The sequence below is a fragment of the Cylas formicarius genome, unplaced genomic scaffold (assembly GCF_029955315.1).
Source record: "Cylas formicarius isolate icCylForm1 unplaced genomic scaffold, icCylForm1.1 PGA_scaffold_7__23_contigs__length_41026272, whole genome shotgun sequence".
Taxonomy (NCBI): Eukaryota; Metazoa; Arthropoda; class Insecta; order Coleoptera; family Brentidae; genus Cylas; species Cylas formicarius.
Window position 1 is genome coordinate 27,446,772 of NW_026844352.1, and position 27,177 is coordinate 27,473,948.

General features: G+C 32.9%; 1 protein-coding gene across 13 annotated transcripts in view; it reads left to right on the forward strand.

The window, feature by feature from the left end:
* The window catches only part of LOC132705744 (liprin-beta-1-like), a 39,614-nt gene extending 21,604 nt beyond the window's left edge, over positions 1–18,010 (forward strand). For 5 of the 13 annotated variants that reach the window (XM_060676601.1, XM_060676600.1, XM_060676599.1 and 2 more), the window contains exons 2-15: positions 1,628–2,266; positions 7,160–7,303; positions 8,148–8,538; positions 8,603–8,801; positions 8,980–9,156; positions 11,417–11,635; positions 12,256–12,360; positions 12,427–12,649; positions 13,696–13,927; positions 13,978–14,253; positions 14,407–14,667; positions 14,717–14,987; positions 15,044–15,175; positions 16,512–18,009. In XM_060676601.1, the coding sequence (XP_060532584.1) occupies positions 1,720–2,266; positions 7,160–7,303; positions 8,148–8,538; positions 8,603–8,801; positions 8,980–9,156; positions 11,417–11,635; positions 12,256–12,360; positions 12,427–12,649; positions 13,696–13,927; positions 13,978–14,253; positions 14,407–14,667; positions 14,717–14,987; positions 15,044–15,175; positions 16,512–16,634 (3,300 nt within the window). In that variant the 5' untranslated portion in view covers positions 1,628–1,719 and the 3' untranslated portion in view covers positions 16,635–18,009. Of the gene's footprint in view, positions 1–1,531; positions 2,267–4,964; positions 6,848–7,159; positions 7,304–8,147; positions 8,539–8,602; positions 8,802–8,979; positions 9,157–11,416; positions 11,636–12,255; positions 12,361–12,426; positions 12,650–13,695; positions 13,928–13,977; positions 14,254–14,406; positions 14,668–14,716; positions 14,988–15,043; positions 15,176–15,781; positions 15,923–16,511 lie in introns of those variants that run through there. The other 8 variants (XM_060676604.1, XM_060676606.1, XR_009619505.1 and 5 more) reach the window with 7 other exon arrangements.
* Positions 18,011–27,177: the final 9,167 nt, after the last annotated feature.

Consider the following 27,177-nt stretch of genomic DNA (forward strand, 5'->3'; position numbering starts at 1 on the left):
TAACGACACCATAATAAATTGCTAGGAGACGAATATGATTTACTTAAATGTTTTATACACGCACTGTTTCAAGTTTACCAGTGCTGTCTCGAGTTAAAATGTTGCTATAAAGAGTGTGTTTCATGGACACTTTAATTGAGTCAGAGATCTTGGGCGAAGGTCAGAAATCGAAATTAAACCTCGCCATAAATAACATCAAATTTAAGCGAAAGCGTTTTACAAAGGATTATTATCCCTCGAGTTGTTTTGCAGCCTAAATAGCAGCATTATTGTAAGTGAGAATAGAAGCGTTTCTGCTGCGCCAGTCGAAGCTAGACATTGTCTAATAATTATTTATTCTTTTCTTATTACCTTTTCCACTGAGGGGTCATTTATACGAATTTCATAAATTTTGAAGCGACTCTTTGTCACATTATGTAACACTTTGAATGTTCCAACGTTTTCATCCCATCTATAGAGTTTTTGGATTAAAGGACAACTTCAACATATTCTGACCCTAGATGACTAAAGACTCTGTAGGACATAGAAAAATGGAAAAATCTCATTTTTGTAAGAAAGCGTTGTTTTTTATGGATTGTCACTAAATATCAACGACATTTAATATTGCCAACAATATCATACCGGGTGATTTATTTTTGATGTTTGATTTTAGAGTCTGCTCTATCGAAAATTTTGCAACGTTGCCGCTTTTAATAATAACATAGGGCAGTATGGTTATTTTAAATGGTATACCGTATATTGTATTACATATTTAAATTTACTTTATTTTTGCGTAATATTTTCCTGTACCTGCCTGAAGCGGTTTTCGAAATATTAATTACTTGCGAAAGTCCTTTAAATTAGATTTTTCATAATTAATTTTATTGGATACTCTGAATGAGAGTTTGTGTCAATTTAAAATGACTTGTGATCGATTGTGGCGCAAAATTTCACACACTTATAAGTGTTTTGGAGTACTTGCACCCATATCCTCAAGGAGCAGTTATTGTTTAACAAAATTGCATTCCTTAGCTAAATAATACAACTATGATTTTTAGAATTGAAAAATAAGGTTTTTATTATTTTTTGATTTGATTAATTTGAAACGACATAAAACACATAAAACGCACGAAATCTGCAGAATCATTTGTCAGAACATAAATTTAATTTAAAAAATATAAATAAACCTACCCCCTGCACTGCTATCACCCGTCGCTAATAATATTTCCCAGTACGGGTTTTTTGCCATGCTCTTACTCGGACATTGGTACAGCGTTATAATATTTTACTCTGTAAACTCCTTATAGCAATGATGGGAACTCATTGGGGGTGTTGTTGTATTGAGCTATAAAATTCAAATTTAAACAAACGCTTTCAAATTTTCAAAAAGAATCTCTTTTCGGTCCTTCTTAAACTTCTAACCCATCATTCTGTATAGTCAGTCATACATTGATGAAGATCCACCAGAATACAATAATGTTATAACACAGCTATTATATATCATTATAAAAACATGACAACTAAAAATAAAAAATTGTAAAGCCGAAAACAACTGAACAGATTCACTAATTATTAATAGAGAAATAATTGATTGACACACAAAAATTATTGATTATTGGTCGATAGTAATACAGAAGCAACGTTTCAGTTTAATCGCGAAAGTGCATCAATCTATGAGAGGCCGCATTAATTGTTTATAAAATTTGAATCAACGAGGAACTATCCAAATTGCGGTCCGATATGCGCGAGGTATGCAAGAGCGGCGCCGTCGTGGCCGCAGTGGTGGCGGTTTTGGAAAAACAATCCAAAGAGTGTTCGTTGCCGCCAAAACTTGCGATAACCAAAAGGCTGAACAAATGTGCCATGCCTATCACTGCAACCGGTTGTAACGCTGCCGAAAATAGCCATACGAACGGGATTAGCATTAACCAAAGTGACTTTATAAATAGAAGCGACTCCCGAGAATACGTTAAGGAAGAGAATTTCGAATCGGCCGTCAAGAATTTCAATAGCGTGGCTGAAGATGTGGAAAAAACATTTTCGGACGAGGTATCGAAAGGATGCCATCAGCGCACCGACTCGCTGACAGCGTCCAGCGACGCTAAAGTTCCGAATAAAGAGCGACTAGTGATCGACAATGGAAAATTAAAAGTGATCGGCGGATGTTTCGATTACGATAGTGACAGTTTAGACGAGCAAACTAGTGATAGCGAAGGTGACCACTTTATTAACGGTGGATTGGCCACAATTACTGAAGAAGAGAGGATTAGCTCACGGTCATCGAAAGGTAAGTGCAGAAATACTGTTCGAATTCTTCAATAATTGTAAAATAAATGACAAGGAAGCTCGCAAAATATTTTGCAACGGTGCACTACAATGAATTGCCAGTACCGATGTTTCAATATGATGAGTGATAGATTTATTTGTGTGACAGGATTGTAATGGTCAATATAAAATGAAGAATAAATGAAGTCGTACTAATAGTTCATGATATATACTGTGTGCTCTTCCTCAAGCGTATTTTCTGTGACTTATAATGTTTGCGCCTCTTCGGGGTCGTTCTACATTACTTCAGAATATTTAGATCCTTCCTGCTTACAATTGCCTAAAACGATGTCACCTACGTTTATTAGGTTCTTCAGACACTTATTTATAAATTATTAGTGCATAATTGAGTAGAGAGTAAAGAAAATATGTTCAAACAAAAGCACTCGGCACTGCTACTACCTAAAAGTAACTGAACTAATGACTAAAGTTTTTGATGTTTTGAAAAAATAAATACCTTGTAAATAACGATTATTTTGTATGTGATTTTAAGATTTGACAATGTTTAATTATAAAAATTTAAGAAATAATTATAAAAAACGCTATTTAAGGACATTTATTTTTTAGTATCATCTTAAACCAACAGCATTAATAAATCTTAGTATTCGAAAGATATAATGTAGACCAAATTAAAACTAACCAAAACTATTCTTTAAAACGGAATGTAATAATTAAATTATAAAAACATAAACATAAAATGTCAATCATTGACAATTGAGATCAACGTTTACCTCTTACGAATTTAAAACAAAATCGTTGTTCGAGAGTACTATAGTTCGGCAATACAACTAGTATTCTCGATTGCACCCATGCAATGTACGAACAAGGTGTTTTTTTAATAGTATCTGCGACTTTGTTCCGTTGATATAAAATTCGACCGGCCTATTATTGTTTTGTATTTATTGGTTTCACTTCGAAGGAGCGGTATATGTTTTTGGCGTTTGCGAACACGCGAAGCATGACGCAAATTTTCGTCGATAAATCTGAATTATGCTATCTAAATGCCCATAATTTAGAGACTTTAGAAGCAATGTCGGTACGAAACTATTCGGATGTTTACGATAATATTGTACCAGGCAACCAGAAATAATGTTTTACGATCCCGCTTATATCTAGGTTAAGCGTGGCTGGAATTATTTTTAAAATCATGGGAATGGGACGGGCAAGGGGGCATTTCGAACAAACGAACGAATCGAGAAAACCTTCATCTGTTATAGCTTCGCCTTTATAACTTTTTTCTGTCGTTTCTGTAATAGTCTTTCCGTATTTATTAGCTGTCTTATCAATTATTTCTCAGATTTTTGCTTGATTTCTTCATTTATGTATACGCGTTGCAACTTATACCGTGTCCACAAAGTATTGAAACTGTGGAATATTCCGAGAATTACATGATACATACATACATTACATAATATAGAAAATTGAATTAAAATATTGAATAAAAAAAACTGTTTAATAACACCAACCATACCCCCTTATTTCCCTCACAATCCACTGGGAGCGGGGAGCCGAAAACTATCTCGGAGATTCTCAGTAGATCGCGCTGTAATCACAAAAAAACGATTTATCTTATTTTTCAAGAAATATGCTGGTTGTTATGTTATGAAGCTGAATTTAGTGTTACAATACCTTCTTTTTAATATATTTTTTAACTAATCAACATAAAATACTCTATTATGCACTAATGAGGCGTGCGCAAAGGTTTTAAAAACACTTTCGATCGGATGTTTTCAAAACTTATTTCAGAGAATGTTTATGTTTTGACCGTAGTTCCGATAGTCACATCACAGTCACTCGTTTTGCAAAGATCTACCCGAAAAGTAATAGTCGCGTAAAAAAAGTATTCCATACAATACATTTATAAGGTTCTTCAGACAATCATTTATAATTATTAGTGCAAATTAGGTATATTTGGTTAGGGAGTAAATAAAAAAAAGTAAAAATGATACAGTCGGATTCGTAACATTTACTCGTGGTGGCGAAAGCAACGCAGTCTACCAAAATCCAAAAGAAATGTTGACTATCAGAAATGGTTTTTTTGTTATTAGAAATTATGTTACAGGCACAGGCTTCAGCACTTATCGTGCGCTTATTCGTTTCGAGTGTCCAGCGTATTGCTAATATTGAATCTTTTTAAAAAGCAAGGTATTAACTTATTGATTTAGAAAAAGAACAAGCCATAGTTATTTGAATACATAACGTGTAAACTCGAATGCAACAAAACAAAGAGTGGGATCGTATTATTGTCAAGAATCATTAATGGGGCATTGTACGGAGGACTTACATTGTTGCGGCGCATTGGAGCGTTGCAATGTCCTTTGGTCTACATAGGATGATCATGACCTTCGCAATTTGAGTTCCTCGTAGATTTTGCTTAAACTGTCCAAAATTAAAGCCGGTTGTTTATACGTTTCTCGCGATGATGCTCATTCTTAGGGTATTAAATTTAGATTTGAATCAGATTTACCGTGCGAATTCATATTCCCCATTGTTCTTTTAGCAAACTAATTTAACTTTGAGATATTTTGCTTGATGCGTTTTGCGGTATTGTACGAAGCATAACACTTTAGAATCACTTTAGAATCATTTAAAATTTGACTGAATTGGTTTTAAGTTTATTTAAGAAGGCTTAAATGTTGCGGAACATGTGAAGAATAACTATATGGGATTTTGACTCGTCTGTCCTTCCCGATATTTGCTGGAAAGTAGTAGGTAGCATCACCTGCTCAAAGAGTACGGTGGCGTTTGTGCAAAAAGAGCGGGAGGAAACATTCTGCTCATTTTTATTATACTTCTTTGTTCGATGAGAGTCGCCGAAATTTAAACAAGTGGTGATTTTATATTTAAATCTGTGTTAATCAATACATGATTTTGGACGCCTTGGTGTTAATCTAATATTGCGCCTTGTTACGTTGTGTTTGAGCTTCGTGTTTCGTAAATTCGGTATCTGTACCTTTCGGGAACAACAACCAGCCAAGTGTGCTTTCTATGCAATATCCCTTACATCAATATCAATGCTAAAATTAGCTTTAGCAAAACGCTACTAGAATTGGCCGGCGTAGAATGTCCAATGAACCTTTATTATCGCAAATGAAGCCTTATTTATAAAACACAATAGATAGATTCGTATAACAACAATATTACGGGTTTAGTAAGCACCATTTCGGTTTTCCCGCTTCAAATTTATTGTACGTTTTTCGGGAATCCTTTGTTCCGATCTTTTTTAAGTTCGTGGCATGGTAATAAGTTTAACTGTCTTTATTTGTGGAACAATCTTTAGTCAATAAACTATTTTGCACATTTGTTTTATTAAAAAATTCGCAAATGTTATAATAATAAGAATAATAATTTTTATTGTCTAGCAACTCAACTATATTCACTCCAGCAACAAAAACTAAGACAAAAAACGTCAATATGATTACAGAAGTCATTCAATAATTTCATCTACTGATAGAGAGGATCTTTAATAAAAAAATTGGGTCTTAGATTTACCAGGTGAAATACGGGTGATGCCCTTACAGTCAGTCCTTGAAGGAACATGAAAGTTCAGCTTGCTTAGCAACACAGGGCAATCAATCCACTAATGAATAAAAACTGAAATGAAAGGTACCTCCTACGATTCAAAAGTGAGGGAACCTTCTAATCATACAAATACCAAATTAAATTTCTGAACCGGGAACATTTTTTCCTCTCCTTATTTAACTACAATATTTAATTCACAATAAAAAAAGTAAGACCGAAAACTTAAAAAAAAATGGCATCAATGCAATTTTTAACTGAGGAAAGTAATATAGGGCGTCTCGTTTTTAACCCCTCCCTGTTTTATTTTGGTTAATGTTAGTGTTTACCCCAGGATTTTCCAAACTACGCCAAATTGGAAAATAATGTTATGTTTGCTTGTTAGTTTAAAAGAGGTAGAATATTAGGATAGGTTTAACAACAATGGCTCAAAGCATATTTTTGTTTTGTTTATTTATTTATCAACGGGCACGCCCAAACGCCGCACGCCGCTAAACGTTCGATTCACATCAAAAAGAATAATTGTTAAGTATAATAGTAGATAGATAGATATGTAGATAATTATCATTAATTACAATTATAATATGTGACTATTATCTATCGCTCGATTATGTTAATTACGAAGTTATTTTAAGAATTATCCACAAACACCACAATCCAGTTCAGTAGCCGAATCTCGCTAAGCGAACTCCGCAGCACTTTAAGGAGTTTAAAGGAACCGTTTTCTGGCTATGCTTTTCACTGCTGTTGTATCAGCTTTTCCAAACACCTTGTATAACGTAGTAGTAACCGTACACATAAACAAAAACGCACGCAATCGCCAATTGATATGTGGAGTTCCTGTTAAATGTCTGGCACTGGTCCAACCGAAGCCCGAAATAACTTTCTTGTTGTCCAGATCCTAAAATTTCTGATGTATTTGTTTCCCAGAGCACAAGCACTCGAATCAATTTACGTTTTGCCACACCGATTATCACCGTATTGAAGTGACGCATGAGCATTAAAATGCACGGATGTTCAAATGGTAATGCAGTGAAATTTTCGAATTAGTGTATTTGTAAAAAAAGTGTTGAGTGTGAATTGTTCCGGGTGTGTTTGGGAAAAAAACGCTAAAAAATATTTTTAGAATGGACGACATTAGATGTTATGGCAACATTTTAATAATAATTTCTCTACTAAAGAGAATTATAATTTCCAGTTTCGAGGCGGTGAAAAGGAATTATCGATATTATATTTGGAAATAGAACTTATCCGCTACCAAATAAAAATAATGTGGTGCACAACGTTTTTATTTCAAATTACCCCTGTTGTTATAGTACATTGAAATTGTATTTAGGATGTGAAGATGACGATTCGAGTCTTGAGGATGGCTCGACCCTAAAGGAACATAACGAAATTTGGTCCGACAATATTTCCAATCGGGCGGAGTCTACTTCGGATTTATCCACGACTTCCTCGGAACGAAATTCTTATAAAAAAGGTGCAATTTTTATTTATTTTCTTGAAATTCGTTCGATGCATATCTATATTAATTACTAATTATACCAAAGTGATAAATTTTATATTATATATTTAAATTTGATTGCTTTCATAACTGATTAATCCAATCCGATACAATGTGATAATATCAATTTATAACATTAACAAAATGGTATTAATTTTAAATCTTCGCTCAGTCCCATGGATTATAAAATTGTTAAAACATTTTCAATACAAATTTTTAGAAATATTCAGAAAAGTGTAATTTATGGGATGAGTTTTTGAATTCTAAATAAACGAGTACCGGATTGTTTAATATAGGGTCAATATTAATTGACATTTCGTTATTAATTAACAAAGTGGTTTTTAAATGTAATTAATAAAGTTGGGAGCATTTTCAGCGAACCTTTTACGCAAAATTACCGTTATTTTTGAGAGATTCGAATTTACAATTTAATAAACATAATTCAATGAAGTTTAAAGGAAAACTTTCTTGAATAGCTATCCCAAAACGGTTGGTAAAAATGTTTCTAAACAATCAAAAGAAAAGACAATAAGTTGGAGAAGTTGTTAAAATCGCCAATTCGAGATAAAACTATACAAACCAACCAATTTTCGTTTTATTTCAACTCATTGAAAGTATCGGGGCTTTCGATTTTTTTGCTTCGGTTTTAACATTTCCGTTAACTTCGTATGGCTGGTCCCAGTTTAGTTCGACCCTAAAACTTTTCGGCGAGTAAGCGTAAAAAGTTCCCCCAAAAGATGCGATGTTTTAGTTGTGGTTTGAATAGCAAGTTTAACGTTTTCGGCTGACCTTATTAACGTTCATTCCTCCAAAAAAATAGATACTAGCTCGACGCGTTGCACCAACGATTTCCAATGGATACGTAAAACTTCGTCACCGTTGACAACGCCGAGGATTTCGCCGAACCCGTCTACTAAAATGGAGGAGGATCCTTACCACGAACAGGCTCCGCTGTGTATTAAACCTCCCCTATCACGCGCCGTACGCGAAAGAACTCCAAGGAGGAACAACGACGTTAAAAGCGGCGGTCCCGGCAGCCTCGATAGACGAAGACATTCTCACAAAAGAGAAGAACGTGATCAAAAGTCCAAATCTCAGCACGTGCAAAGTCCCCCGAGATTGGACGATTATCAAAACGGTGGTTATTGTTACCCTCCAGCCTATGGACTCCACGACGGATGTTTTGAAAACTTTCATCGAAGACACGAAAGGTGATTGACACCTTTGAACCAACCGTACCAGTGTAACAGAGTCTTTTACTCCTTTATCGTATAGACTAGACCCCCAGAGGTACGGTAGCACTCCCATGCTGTTAGACCACAGGCTTTCGGAGCGAGGTAGTCATCCTGATATTTATGGAGATTGCACGAGGTTAAGACACGAAATATCTTGCTGCTCCTATCACTTGGGTCCACCACCCTGCTGTTGTTTCGGCGATAGGGGATACCATTGGACGCCACCTTCGTATCCAAAGGTAGCCTCCTATAAATGTGCCACTTATGGGATTAAACATTTGCTACTTACTGTTCTTATAAGTGTGGTGCCCAGAAAGAGATTTTATTTCTGCGAACGCTATTTCAGTATCAATTTCTTGTATCTCGCATTTTTTTTTTTGATAACTTTATAAAAGATTGTTATTGTTGTCGCTCCAGTCAGGGGATCAGGATGAAAAATGTAGGAAGCTGCAATATGAACGGGACAATCTCCAGCTGCAGGTGCAGGTACTTACGGAACAAATCGAGGCACAGTCTGACAAAATTGCGGATTTGGAGAAATCCCTTCAGGAAAAGAAGCAGGTCTTGGCCGACGCGGAAGAGAAGTTGCAAAGGGTAAACGACTCTTTTGGTTAGTCTTGGGCAGTTTCCGAATCGCTTCTGATCCGGGCGTATTACCAAATTTAGAATTTTAAAATTTGATAATGAGGACTAATATTTTGATTCCGTGTACTGCACAAAGATTCTTCGAATAACTATTACTGTACCGACCTTGGTTGAGGTTGGCAACACTCTATATAATAGTTGCCAGTAGTCACACATCTGAGTTCAATGCTATTTATAATAATTGTATAGTAACGTTAAGTATAGGCATCACCGGGTATATTTTTGAATGAAAACCGCTTGTGAAGTATTATTTCGATTGTTGGAATGAAAAAACCAACAAATATAATCGTATAATTATTTTACATTCTTATTCGGGGATCAAAGTCTCTGTCGATAGCTTTTTTATTCCTAATGTAGGGTTATTAGCCAAGTTCTTTTCCAAGTGACGTATAAAACAAACCACTAACAATTTTCTGACAGATATGCTTACATATTTTTTTTTTAGTTGAACACCCTATATATTATATATGTGTTTAATAGAATATCTTATTCCGATTGCAATGATATAACACACTTTATATTTTAGTCCACTCATTTTTGACAATTCGCAAAAATAGGAAATTTTTATTTAATTTCCAAGAGTGCTAGTAACTAGTAAAAAACGTTGATGGTTAATAATAAATAAATGAATAATAAAAGTGCAACTGCATCTCGTCGTCAGAGCGCCGACCTCCTTCAAAACTGATATTTCCAAAGCTGGAAAGGAAATTTTTTGCAGAAAACGGTAACCTATTAAATGCTAAAAAGATATGCCGGAATCATAATGTTTTAAATGAAGAAAATAAGGTCAACATATTAGGATTCATGAAGCACATATAAAGTTTCCTCTATTACTAGAGCATATGAAGAGACAGGTATTTCTCGGAGATCAACCCATACAGTTTTGAAAGAAAATAAACATAATGCATTTAAATTTCGTAAAACTCTCAAACTAAGTGCAGAACAATGTCAAAGGAGGATGCGGTTTTGTTTGGAGTTTTTAAATAAACGTAATGAGAATAACCATTTTTTGAAAAACAGGGGTACCAATCAATTAATGTATGGTGTGGTGTTATAGATGGCCATATTTTGGGTCCGATATTTTCAAATCAAATGTTCATGGAGATCATTATTTGTAACTCATTGAACCAAACAGAACAATATATTACGTCTAAACATTACCTAAAAATTACCTCTAAACATATCAGCGCTGATTATGTGGCAGCAAGTCGGTGCCCATCCTCACAATGTTATTCAAGGTAAAATTTTTCTTAACATGGAATATCCCAGGGGTTGGATAGCGAACAGCCCCGACTTGACTTTAATGGATTTTTCTTTTGGGGGCACATAAAAGTCACTAGCACAGAACTTCTTGTAATAATCTCGTGGGACTTCGGCAAAGGATTTCAGAGGTAAGAGATCATACAGTTAGAGTGTATGAGAAATGTGTTTAAGCAAATGGTGGTCATAGAATAGTTAAACAATTTTTTACTATAGGATTGCTTGTCATTTTTAGTGTTTTTGTTCTAGTTTAATTTGTAAAAATGTTATTGCAGTCAATCATTACACTGTTTGAAATTATATAAAAATTTCCTATTTTTGGCGATTTGTCAAAAACGAGTGCACTAAAATATAACGTGTGTTCATCATTGTAATCGGAATAAGATATTCTATTAAACACGTATATAATATACAGGGTGTTCCATTTAAAAACATATGATGTAGGCTTGTATCTCAGAAAATTGATAGAGTTTTGTTTTATACGCCACTCGGAAAAAAAATTAGTTACTAACCCACTAACATTTTGTATTTTTGTTTATCTTGATATCTCTGAAAATAAAAAACTTACAGCCAATTAGAATGTTATCAAGGTAAATTGATCCCACTGTACACTTTCTTTCCATGCTATTGCCTAAACATGTTTCTGGAGGGATTTACTTTTCGATTAAAATTAGCTTAGAAATCGAATGAATATTTAATTTTAATTACTTGGCTTAATTGTTAAGATTGTATATTGGTATATTATTCGTATAACTCCATTTTCCTCAAATTTTTGAACAAAGTTTCCGGATTCATTTCGACATTCTAAAGTAGAAGGAAGAATATCCCGAGCTTGAATTTTGTTTTATTTGATTCTCCTTAGCAAAAGGATTCGTTAAGGGACAACCTGTCTGTTTGCTTTCGAATATTATTTTTACTACGGAATCAATAGCTTTTTTTTGCATATCAGGAAGTTCTTTCGCGATCGTCGTTGGAGACCCAAAAACTGGAACTGATGTCTATCATGAGCGAACTAAAGTTAAATTCTGCAGCGTTGGAACGGGAAAATATGGAATTACGAAACGGACAATTCAATAATAATTCATCGGATCTAAAGAGGCCACCGTTAGCTCCAAAACTTGTATCTCAGCCTCAGCTAACATCAACCCCTGTTCATCATTCTAGTCAGGTAGGATTAACTTTCGTAAGGTGTCGAATTGAATTTGCCAGTTACTTAGGTTTAAAGTTTATCCAATATTTTACGTTTAAATTTTACAAATAAGACTGCCCGTAGATTTAGAAGCGCTTTACTCTCATATCATATATTAAAAGTAAATATCGGGGATAGTGCAAAGGTTGTGATAATATTAAGTAGAATACGGTACAGAAGACGGAGGGTGAAGTGGATTATGATCTCCTCTAGAATAAAATTCATTAATAAAGCTTTCCTTGACAGAAATGATCGATGATATGGATAACGTCGAAGAGAGTTAGATATATGTATAATAGCAATAATAATTGTTCTTTGCAGCAGATTAATCCCACTTCACATGACACTATTTTTTTCTGATTCAATATATTTTTAATTGTAAACCTGATAACGCGGGTTTAATCTGCGTCCGTGCCGGCACGACCCCATGATTGGCTGGTTTAGTTTTCATTGCTTATTGGAGCAAAATGAATATAATTATATCAGTAAAAGCATGAAGAAATGTATTCAAATTTGATTCTTATGGCTTTATGACTTTTAATTTTATGCATGTTAATATTTTTTATCTATTAAGAATTCTATAAAATTTACGCTTACAGATTTTGCGGGGTTCACCTTCCCCAAGCCCCATAGGAACCTCTTCTAATAGTCCCAGGAGGGTAGATATGGTACCTTCTTTCATACAAGAACCCAATCGGCCCAAGGCAAGTGCGGCTTCTTTCTTAATCCAATCGCAGTTTAAAATTTAACAGTGCTACTGTGCGTTTTAGACACCACCATCTACGTATAAGAGGCAAATAGACGTACAGTACGGAAGCTTACCGAGGCAACAGTTTTTAAGTAACGGAAGCGGTTCTAATTTGATCACAGATTCGAACGCGAATCCGCACAAGAAAGGAGTGGCTTTTGGTAGGACAACTGGGTTGATAGGTGGTGGGGGTTATCTGCCAGTCGCGGGGGGCAGGCTGAGGGGCTTCTCTGTACCCAATCTAGGTGAAATAGCTCTAGTCTTTGCAAGTCGGTGTTGCTTGTCAGCCATTCTAACTAAGTTTTAGCTTTGCTATCATGCAAAACAAATTCACATTACATAATAACGTAACAAAGTATTTGATAGAAAAGCTGAAATATTTTAACGCGCTATGGTGGCTATTCTTAAAAATTCATTGTACTCATTCATTGTGTAACACAGAATCACCAGCTTTTCGACTTTTTAATAACAAATATATATAAGGGGATATTAACCGTTTAATGAGGATACATTTAATTTTCTTTTGTCTTTGTCCCTTTTTATTTTGTAATAACTTCGTAGCACATTTTTTGGAAATGTTTCAAACTTCTATGAATTTCTTGTTTTTTGAGAAAAAATAATTTCATTTATATATTAAATAGACTCGAGCTATTCACTTCATATTCATGTATTAATTATCGCGAGTTTATATTTTTCGTCTGATTTTGGCACATTTTTTTTCTTAATGGTCAATTGAAATTAAAAAATATATTTACTACCTTTTCTAGAGAAATAGAAAACATAATTGGCTCTATTAGTTATGTCGCGATTAGATAATATTTTGGCTTAAGGACGGTAAAATTTGATGGGCCTCACGCTCCAATGATATTTTCCTAGAGAAGTAAATGATTCTCCACGTGTGCCTCTAAATTACATACACTAACCTGCAGAGTGATCTTCACATACTTAACTCGTTTTCCCAGAACATTTAAAGAGAAATGGATATACTTTTGAGAAAATACTTTCCTAAAATGCTACATCAAACAAGTGTTATTAGTTGAACACAAGATCGGCATAGAGAATGGTCCTTCTCGATTTTTTTTTTATGGTTGCTTTAAAAGTTCTTAAAGGGCCTCTATATACCTAGCAGTCATATACTATTAGTATATTGTTTTTCAGTGCACGAAAATATTTGCTTGAATTTGCAACAATTTTCCATTTTGGCCTCACAATAAAACCCCGTTTATTTTCGTAAATCCTTTTTAAAGCTCGCAGTAACAAACAGAACTACAGCTATTTATCTTGTACTTAGCTGAATCAGACAAAATCGCTGCCGATGAATATTCAAAAGAGAACTCTCCTGGATCGCCAACGTTATCGTTCAATAAAAATAAAGGCATTAAAAAGATTTTTGGAAAAATGAAAAGATCGGGGTCGGGAAATCTTGAAGATCTGCCCGCCGGTTTAGGAGAATTCCAAAGAGGTGGGGTAAGGGCGACAGCAGCAGCCAGATTAGGGTGGAGCGAACCCCATTTGACACTAAAGTAAGCTTTTAGGCAATGAAAATATATAAAACATTCTGTATATATTTTAGACCGGATAAACCTTTTTCCGAGTGGGATGGCGAGAATATATGTGATTGGTTGCAAGATTTAGGTTTGGATCAGTATATCCCTGAAGCGAAAAGATGGGTCAAGTCAGGCCAGCAGCTGCAAGAAAGTCCTATAAGTGAAATAGAAAAGGAGCTCAACATCAAAAATCCATTGCATCGCAAAAAACTGCAGCTCGCTTTAATAGACACGACAGAAAATTCTTCTAGCGATTTGTATTTGGCGCAGGCAGGAAAACTTGATACAGCTTGGGTTTTGAGGTTAGTGCATAATAATCTTTTGACTAAAGATGAATCATTTTTTTTTTCATTTACTTTTACTATATATTTCAGTTTTTTTCAGAATGTTCGAAAATTGCATTAATAACAATAAGGGCTTTAATATTTCATATTACATATTTATTATTATTAAAGGTGGCTCGACGACACGGGCTTGCCCCAGCACAAGGAAAGTTTTCTTATCAACCGTGTGGATGGGAGAGTGTTACATAGACTGACAATTGATGACTTGGCCTTACTTCACGTTACTTCATTGCTTCACGTAGCCAGTATCAAAAGAGGCATTCAAGTATTGAGAGAGAATAATTATGAACCGACCTGTTTGCAGAGAAGATCGTTGCCCGACGATCCGGAAAAACCCACGCCAAAGCATGTGTCTTTGTGGACGACGCATAGGTGCGTTTTGGTAATTTGCGTTTTTATCCAATAACTCAATATCTTTAAGGGTTATGGAATGGTTAAGAGCAGTAGATTTAGCAGAATATGCTCCAAATCTACGTGGTGCGGGAGTTCACGGAGGTTTAATGGTACTCGAACCAAAGTTCAATGCAGATTTGCTGGCATCTTTACTATCAATTCCACCTGGCAAGACATTGCTTAGAAGACATCTGAATACCCACTTCAAAGAACTATTAGGAAAAGATATTATTCAAGAAAAAAGAGAAACTGAAGCTACAATGGGATACACACCTCTTACTCCATCAGCCAAATTAAAGGTCAATGACTAATATTTCTTGCTGGTTCTAAGGTACCTAATAGCATGTTCATTTAGGTCACTAAAAAGACGCAGTTTTCGCTCAAGAGGAAAAAGAGCAAAGGAGAAGCCGATTATGGCGATTTAGTGTGTCCATTGAATCCAGAGAAACAATCAGGTGATCTGAGTAGTTCAACTTTTAACATGGGTGTAAGTTACTAACTCTCTAATATTCGGTTAGGTATTTGAATCATTTACCTAAAGAAATTTCACAAGGGTTGTCAAAAATTCAAAATGTAATATCTGTTTTTATTCTATTAGCGGAAGATGTTCTGATTTATCTTTTTTCATTATCTTGTCACTTTGCTGATGTGGAGTGATTATGAAAATAAAACACAAAGACAGTCTTTGGGTAAATGAATTCTCAAAATAATTAAGTCTACATGGGGTTCTCGAGCATTTCAGCATGGAACATAATCGGAATAGAGGTAATCTTTGCTTTTTCACGATTAAATAAAAAAAATGTTTGCCTTTACTGGAGTAACAGTTTTAGATTTTCTTTGAGCTCGGCACCCACGCGTGCCATGAAGTACTTAGAGCTAGGGGAAGAGCAATTTAGAATTACCCTTATCCTGGTTTTCTTCGGTAGTCTTGGTGAGAGTAACTGAGAGTATAGTAAATGTATCAAGAACCCCATAAGATATGTTCCCTAAACCTTCTCTCTATTAAAAAATAATATGCTACTTTTGAAGAATTTTAATTTTCAACTTTTTACATGCTCACCCTCCAAAATCGGGACTGTTTAAATATAACTAGATTCCCGAGATTTTGATCATACATTGCTGAACGAATTACTTGTTACCTAACATATGGTGTGGTATAATTCAACCGGTAACTAAAGATCGCAATATTAGTAGACACTTGCATCTTGATATTAAATGGTTATTTGAGAATCTAGTAAGTTATAATTCAGTTACACATTTATGAAAGCCAGTAGTTTCAATGCAACCGAACTGAATTCTATTCTGCACTGCTTTTAGAAGAGGTTTGGGAGTCAGTTTGACAAGTTTCTCTGTAGTAAGTAGTAGCTATTTAACCATATCACGAAAGATATTTGACAATACCTGACTTCAAGTGCACGTCAACTGTTGCGCTTCTATTTTTAGCTATACAACATACCACAGGATCACTATTATTCAAGTAATTTCTTTTAGTACGCTGCAACAGTTTTTTTTGCTTATGTGGTGCTTGTGTTTTAACTTGACGTATCTTACAAATAAAATTTAGCTTGTCGGCATTGTAATAGTTTGATTAATAATATAATTCATTAGCGAAAATGTAAAATGCAACTACTGAAAATATGCAGCGCTTTATACTCTATTGGTCCATACCTGTTGTCGTTTTTATTATAGACTAGATGTGACAACGTAAAAAAAAATCACCTGGACTGGACCAGTAGATTAAAAAGTTTTGCATCCTCATAATTATCGGTCTGATTGCTATTCTTATTATTCTGAATTACTGCAACGTCTGTTTATCCTCCTAGACGACGAAGATGAAGGGAAACCAAGAGGCAGAGGATGCTTATCCTCGCGCTGAGAAAACGTTGGCGTCAAGATCGTTACCGACTTCGGTTCGAAATTCGCCTGTAACATTGAGACACGTCTGAACTTGTTCGGAATATATTGAAATAAAATTATTTTTAGGATATATGCATGTCTTCCCCCCGATTTTAAAAACCATTTACCTGCCTTAGTGATTGTGAATCCAATTTTTATATATTAATATATGAGGATTTGTATTTTGGGTATTAATGCTGTTAGAAAAATCACAATAAGTATTTTTTGTTACAATGATTCTCTATAAGATCAGTTTTTTATACAAGTTATACAAACGAAGTGGATCTAACATTTTTTATTGTAATTTAAGTATTAAGATGTTAAGGACATCAGATACCCCAAACTCATAAGTAAAGTTAACAACCTTCCTGTGTGGTATTGTTATTATTTTATTTATCCAAAATTATAAATATGAAAAATGTGAGACTTCCAGGACAGGAATAGTTTTAAAAGAATGAAAAGAAATACTACCAATATCAGTATTTTTCTTACTGTAGGAAAATAAGGAAGTAAAGTGGGGTAAATAGTGTTTTATTATAAATTCTGTGTTATTTATTTCAAACTTAAGAGTGAGTAGATATATTTTTGAAAATGAAAATCCTGAACATGATTAATTTACTGTAAGATTGTAACTTTTGTATCCTTAAAAAAGAAATGAAAAATTATGTAGGAGTTTACCTATTTGTTAAATTTTATCAATAGTTTTTATAAAGTAAATTAATAAATAACTCAACTTAAAATATTTGTTATACACAACTACTAATAATTACAAAACTATAAATAATTACCTAGATATAGTCACACAACCACTACCATCAGTCTTAGCTCTACCCACGACAATCCTAGAACCTATTTTGACATACATATCCCAATCTCTTTCTACACTGAATTGAAACTCTGTAAAATGATTTTTTGCTTTGGCATTTTTGGCAAAAGTACTCTCCTAAGCCATTATACAAAATTACTAACAAATCCATTGTAATTGGGAAATGTGTCTAAAAATAAGATAATAATAAATCATATTGACTGTTATGTGCCAATAATTAATATTTCTGTAGATTATATATCAGTCTGTTAATCATATGTTATGATATTTTCTGCTGGACAATGGCCTGTTTTAAAAGATTGACCACTAATTTAGTAGGGCAATGTCAAGTGAGAAAACTATCACCTAATGTTACCAAATAGCAATTATAGTATTGTAGATTTTTAGGTAATTTTACATTTTGACCAAAAATTACATGAGACCATATCTTAACTATTGAAGTTTAGAGACGAATGGTTACATAATTTACTTGATGATTAAAGGTTGTAGTTTTGTAGTTTCTATACTAATATACATAATTATAGGAAATAAATATTCATATTTGCCTATAATATTCAAATATGTTAATTTTGTATTAATTGTACATGTATTATATCAAATAAACTCTTACATCTTATGTTATTTGCTTTAATAACACAATATGAATATGTAATAAACCAATATATACTAAATATACCATAAAACCATACCATGCAATATCATAAGCACTAGATTATCAGATAATATAATAAATTGAAAATTAAAAAATATGAAATCTTTCTGTGAAATGACCATTAGTAAACAGATGAGTAAACTGTAACTGTAAGATACCTGTTTCTTTTTTATTTACGCGATATTACTATGATGAAATTTGGAAGCAGGGTAGGTGTGGGCACCTGATTAATTTGAAAGAAACCTGATCGAATGAATTAGCATTCAATCAGGTTTATCAAGTAATCAATTATCAATCAACCAATTGTTAATCAATCAATTATCAAATTATTTTACCATACACGATTTTTTAAAATAGAAGGAAAGACGTAAATTCGAGACTAAAACACAATTAAATGAATTGTGCAAAGCCGTGACACTTTCTCAACTTATAGCAGCTTACAGTAGAATTTTTAGACAGTTTTATTATAAATTTTATAACAAACAAGACAAGATAAGAAACTCGTGGAAACTTTTTGGAAAAAGAAGGTTCCAAATTAATCAATTACCGAAACAATCAATCAAGTATCAAAAAATTAATTAATTATTAAATTATTTTACCATTCGCGATTTTTTCTAAAATTGAAGAAAAAACGCAAAATCCAGACTAAAACAATTAAATGAATTTTGCAAAGCCGTTACGCCTTCTCAACTTATAGCAACTTACAGTAGAATATAACAAACAAGACAAGAGAAGAAAGTCGCAAAAATTTTTTGGATAAAGAAGATTCCCAAAACGATTTTTGGAGTCCGGAGATGGCCGCCAGGTGGCACAATGGATATACAATGAATTGAAAACGTTTCCTTCTTGTAATTTTTAGTTTACTCAGATATCAGTTGAAAAATACATGCATTTATTTTAAGCTGGATATTTTTCCAGTTTCAAATAATTTCTAAGGTTCTATGATTATAATCTTATTAATTCGTTAAGCACATGTTTTTTTTTAAAGATTGTTATGTAAGCTCTATTGTAATTTGAGTTGGGCATACCTACTTTAAGTACAATGAGTTCTTTTAAAAAAATTTTTTTTCGTCTTTCCCTAAATTTTCCACTATAATTGTTTTTAACTCTGCTTCTGTAGATCAAATCAAAACTGATTGTCAATGAGGGATATTTACGGTTCAGATGGCCGATTATTTTAACAGTTTTTTATGAGACACGTTGCCCCTTTCCAGTAAACAAGATAATTTCATTTGCAAAACGGTCAGAAAATCAATGGCACTGTGCGTGACGTGCATGAAAGCTCTTCAAACGAAGACAGAAAGCCTGAGACGTGCGATTTCGATTGCGTACGGATAAATTTCCTTTAATGCTGTAGCCTATTTTTTAACAGTTCGCTAAGCAAATATCCGCCGCTTTAAACAATTTTTCCAATATTTTTCATTAAGTATTTTGTTTTCGAAAAGTGTTGTGTGTAATGTATAATGGGATTTGATTAAATGTATTTAAGATTTAACTAATTCAAGAATATGAAAAATTCATGATCCGCTACGAACCTGAACCACAGGTTTGAAAGGCGATTTCGCGCCCATTTTAAAATGTATTTAATATTGATTAGTTAAGGTTTTTATAGACTAAGGTCCATAATTTTTCCGTTCTTAATTTACTATAAATTATAAATTTACTATAAGGAAAAATATTCAGAATACAATTGTAGGAGTCAACTGCAGCTTTTATTTGAGTGATAAATATTTGAGAACACAAGTTTATTATGTTATTAAACTCAAAACTTTTGAAAAAAGAAACGCTTAGAATGCTAACGATATTATGATGGCACAAAATGGTTATGGCGTTGATAGGTATATTTTTCATTATTTACAAATACGTTGCTGTGTAAGTATTTCATATATGTGACACTCTTACCTAAGTACAAACTCCGAATTCTACTTAAAACTAAATAAATCAGTTGGGTCGTGTCAATTCCATCTGCATCTACCGATGTGCCGAACTCAATTTCAGATATTTTTTGTGTAACTCGGAATAGGCCTTGATTAAGTAACTGTGAGCAGTTGTTTTTAGCATTTAAATCAATTTATACCATGTTAAATATTAAAGTAAGTGATTCAATTTATACCATGTTAAATATTAAAGTAAGTGATGATCATGTAGAACAATATTGTGGTAAATGAAAAAATCTAGATATGATCAAATTTAGTAATGGTAATTTTAAAATAAAAAACAATTTTGATGCATGCCGGAATTAGTGAAATTATGATAAAAATGTTAAACATCATATCGGCTACAGATGTTACAGTATTTTTTTTTATTTCGAGTTAAGAAATGTCTTGTGCTACTTAAAATCAGTGTACCGGTGGCCGGTTTATTATGGGATGACACTTTATCTTAGAATACTCCACGCTGAATTTTTTCCAGGATATTAATATGTCAATTGCACCCAGGAAACCAAACTACTGATGCATACTCCAACTTAGAACTAGTGTATGAGTTTTATCACTTCTGTATTTTTTAAGGCTCTAGTGCAACGTACAATAAATCCATAGCTATTTGAGGCTTCTGCCTTATAAACATGAGGAACGAAGCATAATTTCGTGTCGAATATTACTCGCAAGTCACAAAAAGCCCTAAAACGGAAGAGAGTTGAAGATGATGACATATTTTACAGCTACACTCATAGTGGTAAAAGAGATTATATAACAATTGGCTGTTTTAAGTTGCAAGTGATTTATTAGAGACCAATTGTTGATTTGCTCTAAACTACGCTGGAGAGTAAGACAATCCTCTGAACACCGGATTAAAAAAAAAATGTCGGCCGCATGTATCAAAAAATTCACTAATGTCATTAACGAAAATATTGAATAATAATGGCCCAAATATTGAGCCTTGAGGAACGCCTGAGGAAGCGATGTATTCATCGAAAGTGTGACCATAGGGATAGACGTACTGAGTGCGGGTCGATAAATATGAAGAAAACATATTTATAAACGATTCGATTAAACCAAAAGCACGGACCTTGTGGATTTGAATTTTGTTATCTAGGCGATTACACTTTCGAAAAATTAAGATATATGACGTCCATTTGAGAATCTTCATCACCAGCCTCAGAAATATACTGAGACATAGTCGTTGAATTGGTAATGGTGGATCTTCTTTTAAAAAATATTATCAATAGAACGTTTGTCCATTGTAAAAATGCCAAATAGCTATTAATTGGTCGAGAAAATAATGGCGAAACATGGCAGAAAAAAACAGTGAAGCACTAAAGAAATGGCATCTACTATTTACTATCGTTTGACACTTTTTTGTAAATCTTTAATGTTGTAATTAAATAACTAACACAAAAGTTTTTAAATTTTTGTTTTAAATTTATTTTTATGACAAAAAATGGAATGAATTATGTCAACAACATTGTTGAAAAATATCCAGATTGAAAAGAATATACCAGAAACACTCTTGGATAATGGAAAAAATTAAAAAACTTAGAATTGTTATAAACAATTGTTATATATGTCTTTTATTTTTTGATTATTTGTATATCCATTATTTAATTTCCTTTTTTGGCCATGTTTCGTCATCGCAGCATTTTTATAATGACAAAACCACGATTTTGTTAAATGTGAAATAACGATAAAATTATACAAATGGAATTTTTTCTTTTTAAAAAATGCCTTTTTACGATTTTTTTATTTAAATTTTTAGTGTTACTTTTTGATCCGCCCTATACTTCTTTTTTCTTTAATATATCAACAGCGACCACTAAAGAAGATGCCATTCAATAAGGAAATGAAACCCAAATCAAAGGCAGAAATCAATAGATATAATTACGTCACAGACGTCACCTTAATTATTAACTTACCGTATTTTTCGTCCTAGAATTGATATCTGAATAAAAATATAGTGTGTTCTAATTGAAAATCTTCAGATTTTGTTAATTGAATTCGCCAAAATGGCACCATCTATTGCACCATTAATGCCTTAATTTAATATAAATTCAAATGCCCTATATATATATATATATATATATATATATATATATATATATATATATATATATATATATATATATATATATATATATATATATATACATATATATATATATATATATATATATATATATATATATATATATATATATATTCTCACGTATTGATTCACGGATGGAAAAATGTGATGACACTATATTCCGGGATATCATCCGTTCGCTCGTTGAACTCCGACTGGAATCCTGCATCCGACTGGAATCCTGCAAATCTTGCATCCGACTGGAATCCTGCAGACGTTTCGCCAAAATCTCACTTGGCATCTTCAATGCTCGCGCTCCGAAAACAGTGTTCGAAGTGTTTTCGGAGCGCGAGCATTGAAGATGCCAAGTGAGATTTTGGCGAAACGTCTGCAGGATTCCAGTCGGATGCAAGATTTGCAGGATTCCAGTCGGATGCAGGATTCCAGTCGGAGTTCAACGAGCGAACGGATATATATATATATATATATATATATATATATATATATATATATATATGTAGCAATATAATATTTTATATTTAATATAGGATAAGTGAATGTATAAGTTTTTTTGATATTCTTTACAAATTCTGGTAAAAGGTATCCTCATCATTAATTTAGTAACAAAATGATTTTTTTCTACCCCTTACTTTAAAATACCCAATTTTGCTTGAATCAAGCTTGCTAAATGTGTCACTTTAATAAGTCAACTCTATTCAAAAACTAATGGTCGTAGGAAAAACTAGTATGTAACATTGATAAATCTCTTCAGTCACTCGTGACTATGACTAAAATAGCGTTAATCAAAACTTGTTGTATAATATACTACTACGAAAAAACTAAAGCAGTTTGTGAATAAACGTGAACATGATGTGTCGCATGTGTTTCATACTATCAAGATTATCATCAAAATCATTTTGCAATGTAATTATGTGAATAGCAACTGACGGTAGTTAGAGTCTTTAATTAAAGCTCCAGGAAATCTGGCGTCTTTAGTTGCCTGGTTCTTTCTCTATAACACATTACACCCGCTTAGTTGAACTGAGGTGGCTTTTACTTGATGAAAATCTATTTATCAAAATTAATAAGAACTAAAAGTGCAGATTTTCACGAAATTATATATTATGACATGACAATTGTTTCGACAACACCAAATGTATTTGATAAAGACACGGTGTTGTCGAAACAATTGTCATGTCATAATATATAATTTCGTGAAAATCTGCACTTTTAGTTCTTATTAATTTTGACCCACTTAGTTGCTTTTATTCGCTTACTTTTGCTTTTACAGAGTGTAATTTTTGACTGTCTTATTGAATTGGTTTCTATTTTTTTGGATTTTTGTTGCCTAGAAATATCTCTCCATCTGTAAAATGTAACTTTGTCTTACAATAAAGAAATAAGTATGTTTTTAAAAAATATTTGTGTCTAATACAAATCAAATTAAAAAAATTGATCCGAATCTGCGAAAAAATCACTTCAGCGATACGAAATTATTACCTGTTACCAAGTTATACAGGCATATGTATAATAAGGGAATTATTTTTTACGCGTATGTTGTCACGTTACATAACATGTGCATGGAAAAATTATTTTCTTGCCATAATATCAATAAAGGTCTGAACTCTAAAACGACGCATATTTTTTTATTTTATTTTAATGGATATTTGCAAAAAAAAATGTTTTGTCTAGAAAGAAAATTCAGAAAGTATTGCTTTTGGCATTAGTGCAAAAACACTTATTTTTGACACTAACGCAAAAAAATGCCTTGACAATTTATTGTTTCCAAGTTTTCTCTGACAGTGATAAGTGCAAAAAATTGTAATCACATTTTATTTAATTTCGAGTTGTCAGTCTAAATTTCATTATTTCGTTTTAAAGTTGCTGAATTTAATTCAATGTAGAAAAGATATTGTGTGTAAGATGTACACTGTGTGCCAAATAAAACGATCCACTATACGATCTGGAAACCCATTTGAGATACTAAAAAAAGTTTCGTACAAAAGTTCCTTAGAGCCTGCTGAAGATTTAAAGTATTATAATATTATAAAAGTGTTATGTGTTTTTTTCATATTTTGATTACCCCATATAAAGTTGTGTAATAACGCTACTGATCCAGGTATTGCAACGACTAAGGAGAGGATGCACTTCTCAATTAGTGTGACGAATGCGCCTCATCTTATACAAAGTATCCCAAATAGATGGTGCCATTTTGACGAATTCAATTAACAAAAAATTAAGATTTTCAAGTGGAACACACTATATTTTTATTCAGATATCAATTCTAGGACAAAAAATACGGTAAGTTTATAATTTATTTTATATTTAAATTTTAGTTACTGTTTGAGATATTCGAGGTTTAAGATAACACCCGTATAAATTCTTGTTGAATTTAAAGCCACCTTAGGGCACTTGTTTTCAATATTAGGTATTTTTGAAATAGCAAAGGCATGATACTACTTCTTATAAAGATATAATACTCCAGATATACGAATAAAACCTATTGCTAACAATAGAGAGTGTCCATTAGTTGAACAAGATAACAAATTTGAATAAATAAATCTATAAAACAAAAAGTTAACCAAAAAGATTTCGTTAATTCGGTTCATAAAGTTGACATTTTTGTTTGTTTTTATTGATTTTCATATTTTAATTTAAAAAGTTTATAGTTTTCAAGTTTTTTGTTAGTATACATTTTATTTATATTTTAAATAAGTTATAGTTATTTAGTTACAATGCCGCAATATTATGCTCAGGAACGGCTAAAATTGTATGAATGCTACCTGACCAACGGTAAAAGTGCAGCTTTAGCATTAAGGGAGTACCAGGGGGCTAAAATACCAAGAAAAACTATATTTAATATAATTATCCAGGACCTGTTAAGTCACGGTGTTCTAAAATATAGAAAAAGGGAAAAACCGAGCACTCTTTTATCAGAAGAAACTCAATTTTCCGAAAATTCTTTGCGAGATGCAAGCAGGGACCTTGACTTAACTATTTCATCTGTACGACGTATTTTAAAAGGTGACAAAATAAAACCTTATAAATTTCTACCAATTCGATTTTTATTTCATACGCTTTTAACAAAACATTATGGAGTGTTAAAGTGTGGTGCGGTATTATAAGGGATAGAATTGACAGCCCCATTTTTTTTGAAAACTCTTTAAACGCACAGAACTTTTTAATTTTGCTTCAAAATATAATAATGCCAGAAGTAAACAATCTACCCGACAACTTGCTGGTGAACATTATATTTCACCAAGATAGCGCGCTCTAACATCGTGATGATCAAGTGATAATTTTTTTAAGAATACTACAATATAATTGGTAAAAATGATAACATTGCGTGACCACAGCGAGGTCCCGATTTTACACCCATGGACTTTTTTTTGTGGGGCACTTTAATGGATCGTGTGTATAAATTGTGAAATAACTATTCAGTTGATGACCTTAAGGAAAAAATTAATCAAGAGATTCTTGAAATTAAATAATTAATTACTTATTTTTGTTATTGTTTTCAATCAAGCTGGATAATTAACTATTAAGTGTTTCTTTAAATACGAAGTCTGAAGTTTTATTAAATCTGTTAAAGTGTGTAGTATAGAGTCGATATTTTTCAAAGTTTCCACATAATAATGGACGCCCTGTATTGTTAGCAATAGGTTTTATTCGTTTATTTGGAGTATTATATTATATTTAAAAGAAGTAGTGTCATGTTTTGGCTATTTAAAAAATACCTAATATTCCCAACAAGTGACTTAATGTGGACAGCGTTAAATTCAACATTTATACGGGTGTTATCTTAAAGCTTGAATATCTCAAAATGTGAGTAAAATTCAAATATAAGATAAATTACAAAAATACCCTATTTTTTGTCATAGAATTGATATCTGAACGAAAATATAGTGCATCAGTTAAACTGATCGAGTAGTGCATCATCTCTGTAGTCTGTGGAAATTTTAATTGCAATACCTCAATCAGTGGCGTTACAACACAATTTTATATGGGGCAATCAAAATAGGAAAAGATAAAACACGTAACCCCAATTTCTGCCTAAACTATGCAAAATTTGATTATAATTTTTTTAAGAAAGTGACCAGTATTTTAATCAAGGATTCCAAAAATATCGAAATAGGTAGGGTGTTCCATTTAAAATAACAAAGTTAATATCGAGCGGGGGGGGGGGCAGTTTTGGGATACCCTGTATCAACAAAATTGTAATATTTTAAATCTTCTTAAAACTTTTGTATGAAACTTTTTTTCGGATCTTCTATGGGTTTCCAGATCGTAGAGTGGATCGTTTTATTTGGACACGGTGTACAAGAAGTATACTATGTAATCACTGTATTATACTTCGTGCAAAAATATACAATATTTGCACTAATTAGACAAATATCACTTTATAATATAAATCCATCCATTCATCCACTTCGATTGACAGTTTGGGAGGTGATATCTGAGGCAAACAAAAACTACAATTGGGAGAGAAATTTTGAAAAGACCTTATCGACGTATCCTTTTTCTAGCCTCTGTATTGCTTCTTTAAAATAAAAAAATTGAAGCAAAACAAATAAATTCTTAGGTCACGTAAATATTCCAAATAATCTTGTATGAGGACGGCAAAAGAGCACAATAGAAATATCGTTTTTATCCTGGTCGCCGCACAGGAAGAGCTATCTCAATGCGACTATTTATAGATATCATCCAGTATTTATCTACCATCTACCTACGTTCATTCGTTAGACGGAGAGATAAAAATCCGACGAAAGAAAACGAACGTTTACGAGAGATAGTCGTCGTGTGGTGGACGAAAGTTAAATCCCGCGAAATTCATTCAGCGTTGCGTCCTCTGCATAAAACGAACGCGTTGGTCGGCTCGCAAACCAGCTTACTCGATTTTACAAATTGAAAAACAACACACCTAAGCAAGATTGGAGACAGCTGTTTGGGTTTTCGTCGTCCTTTCCGGGTTTATGACACCTCGAGACAGGTTGGTCCTTGTTTGATGTCGTGTTCGATGTTGCTTTCGAAAGTTTTCCGTACTTTTCCGTTTTGCTAAAACCATTTTCGATTTTTTTTCTTACTTCGTACTTCGTACTATATAATATTATAT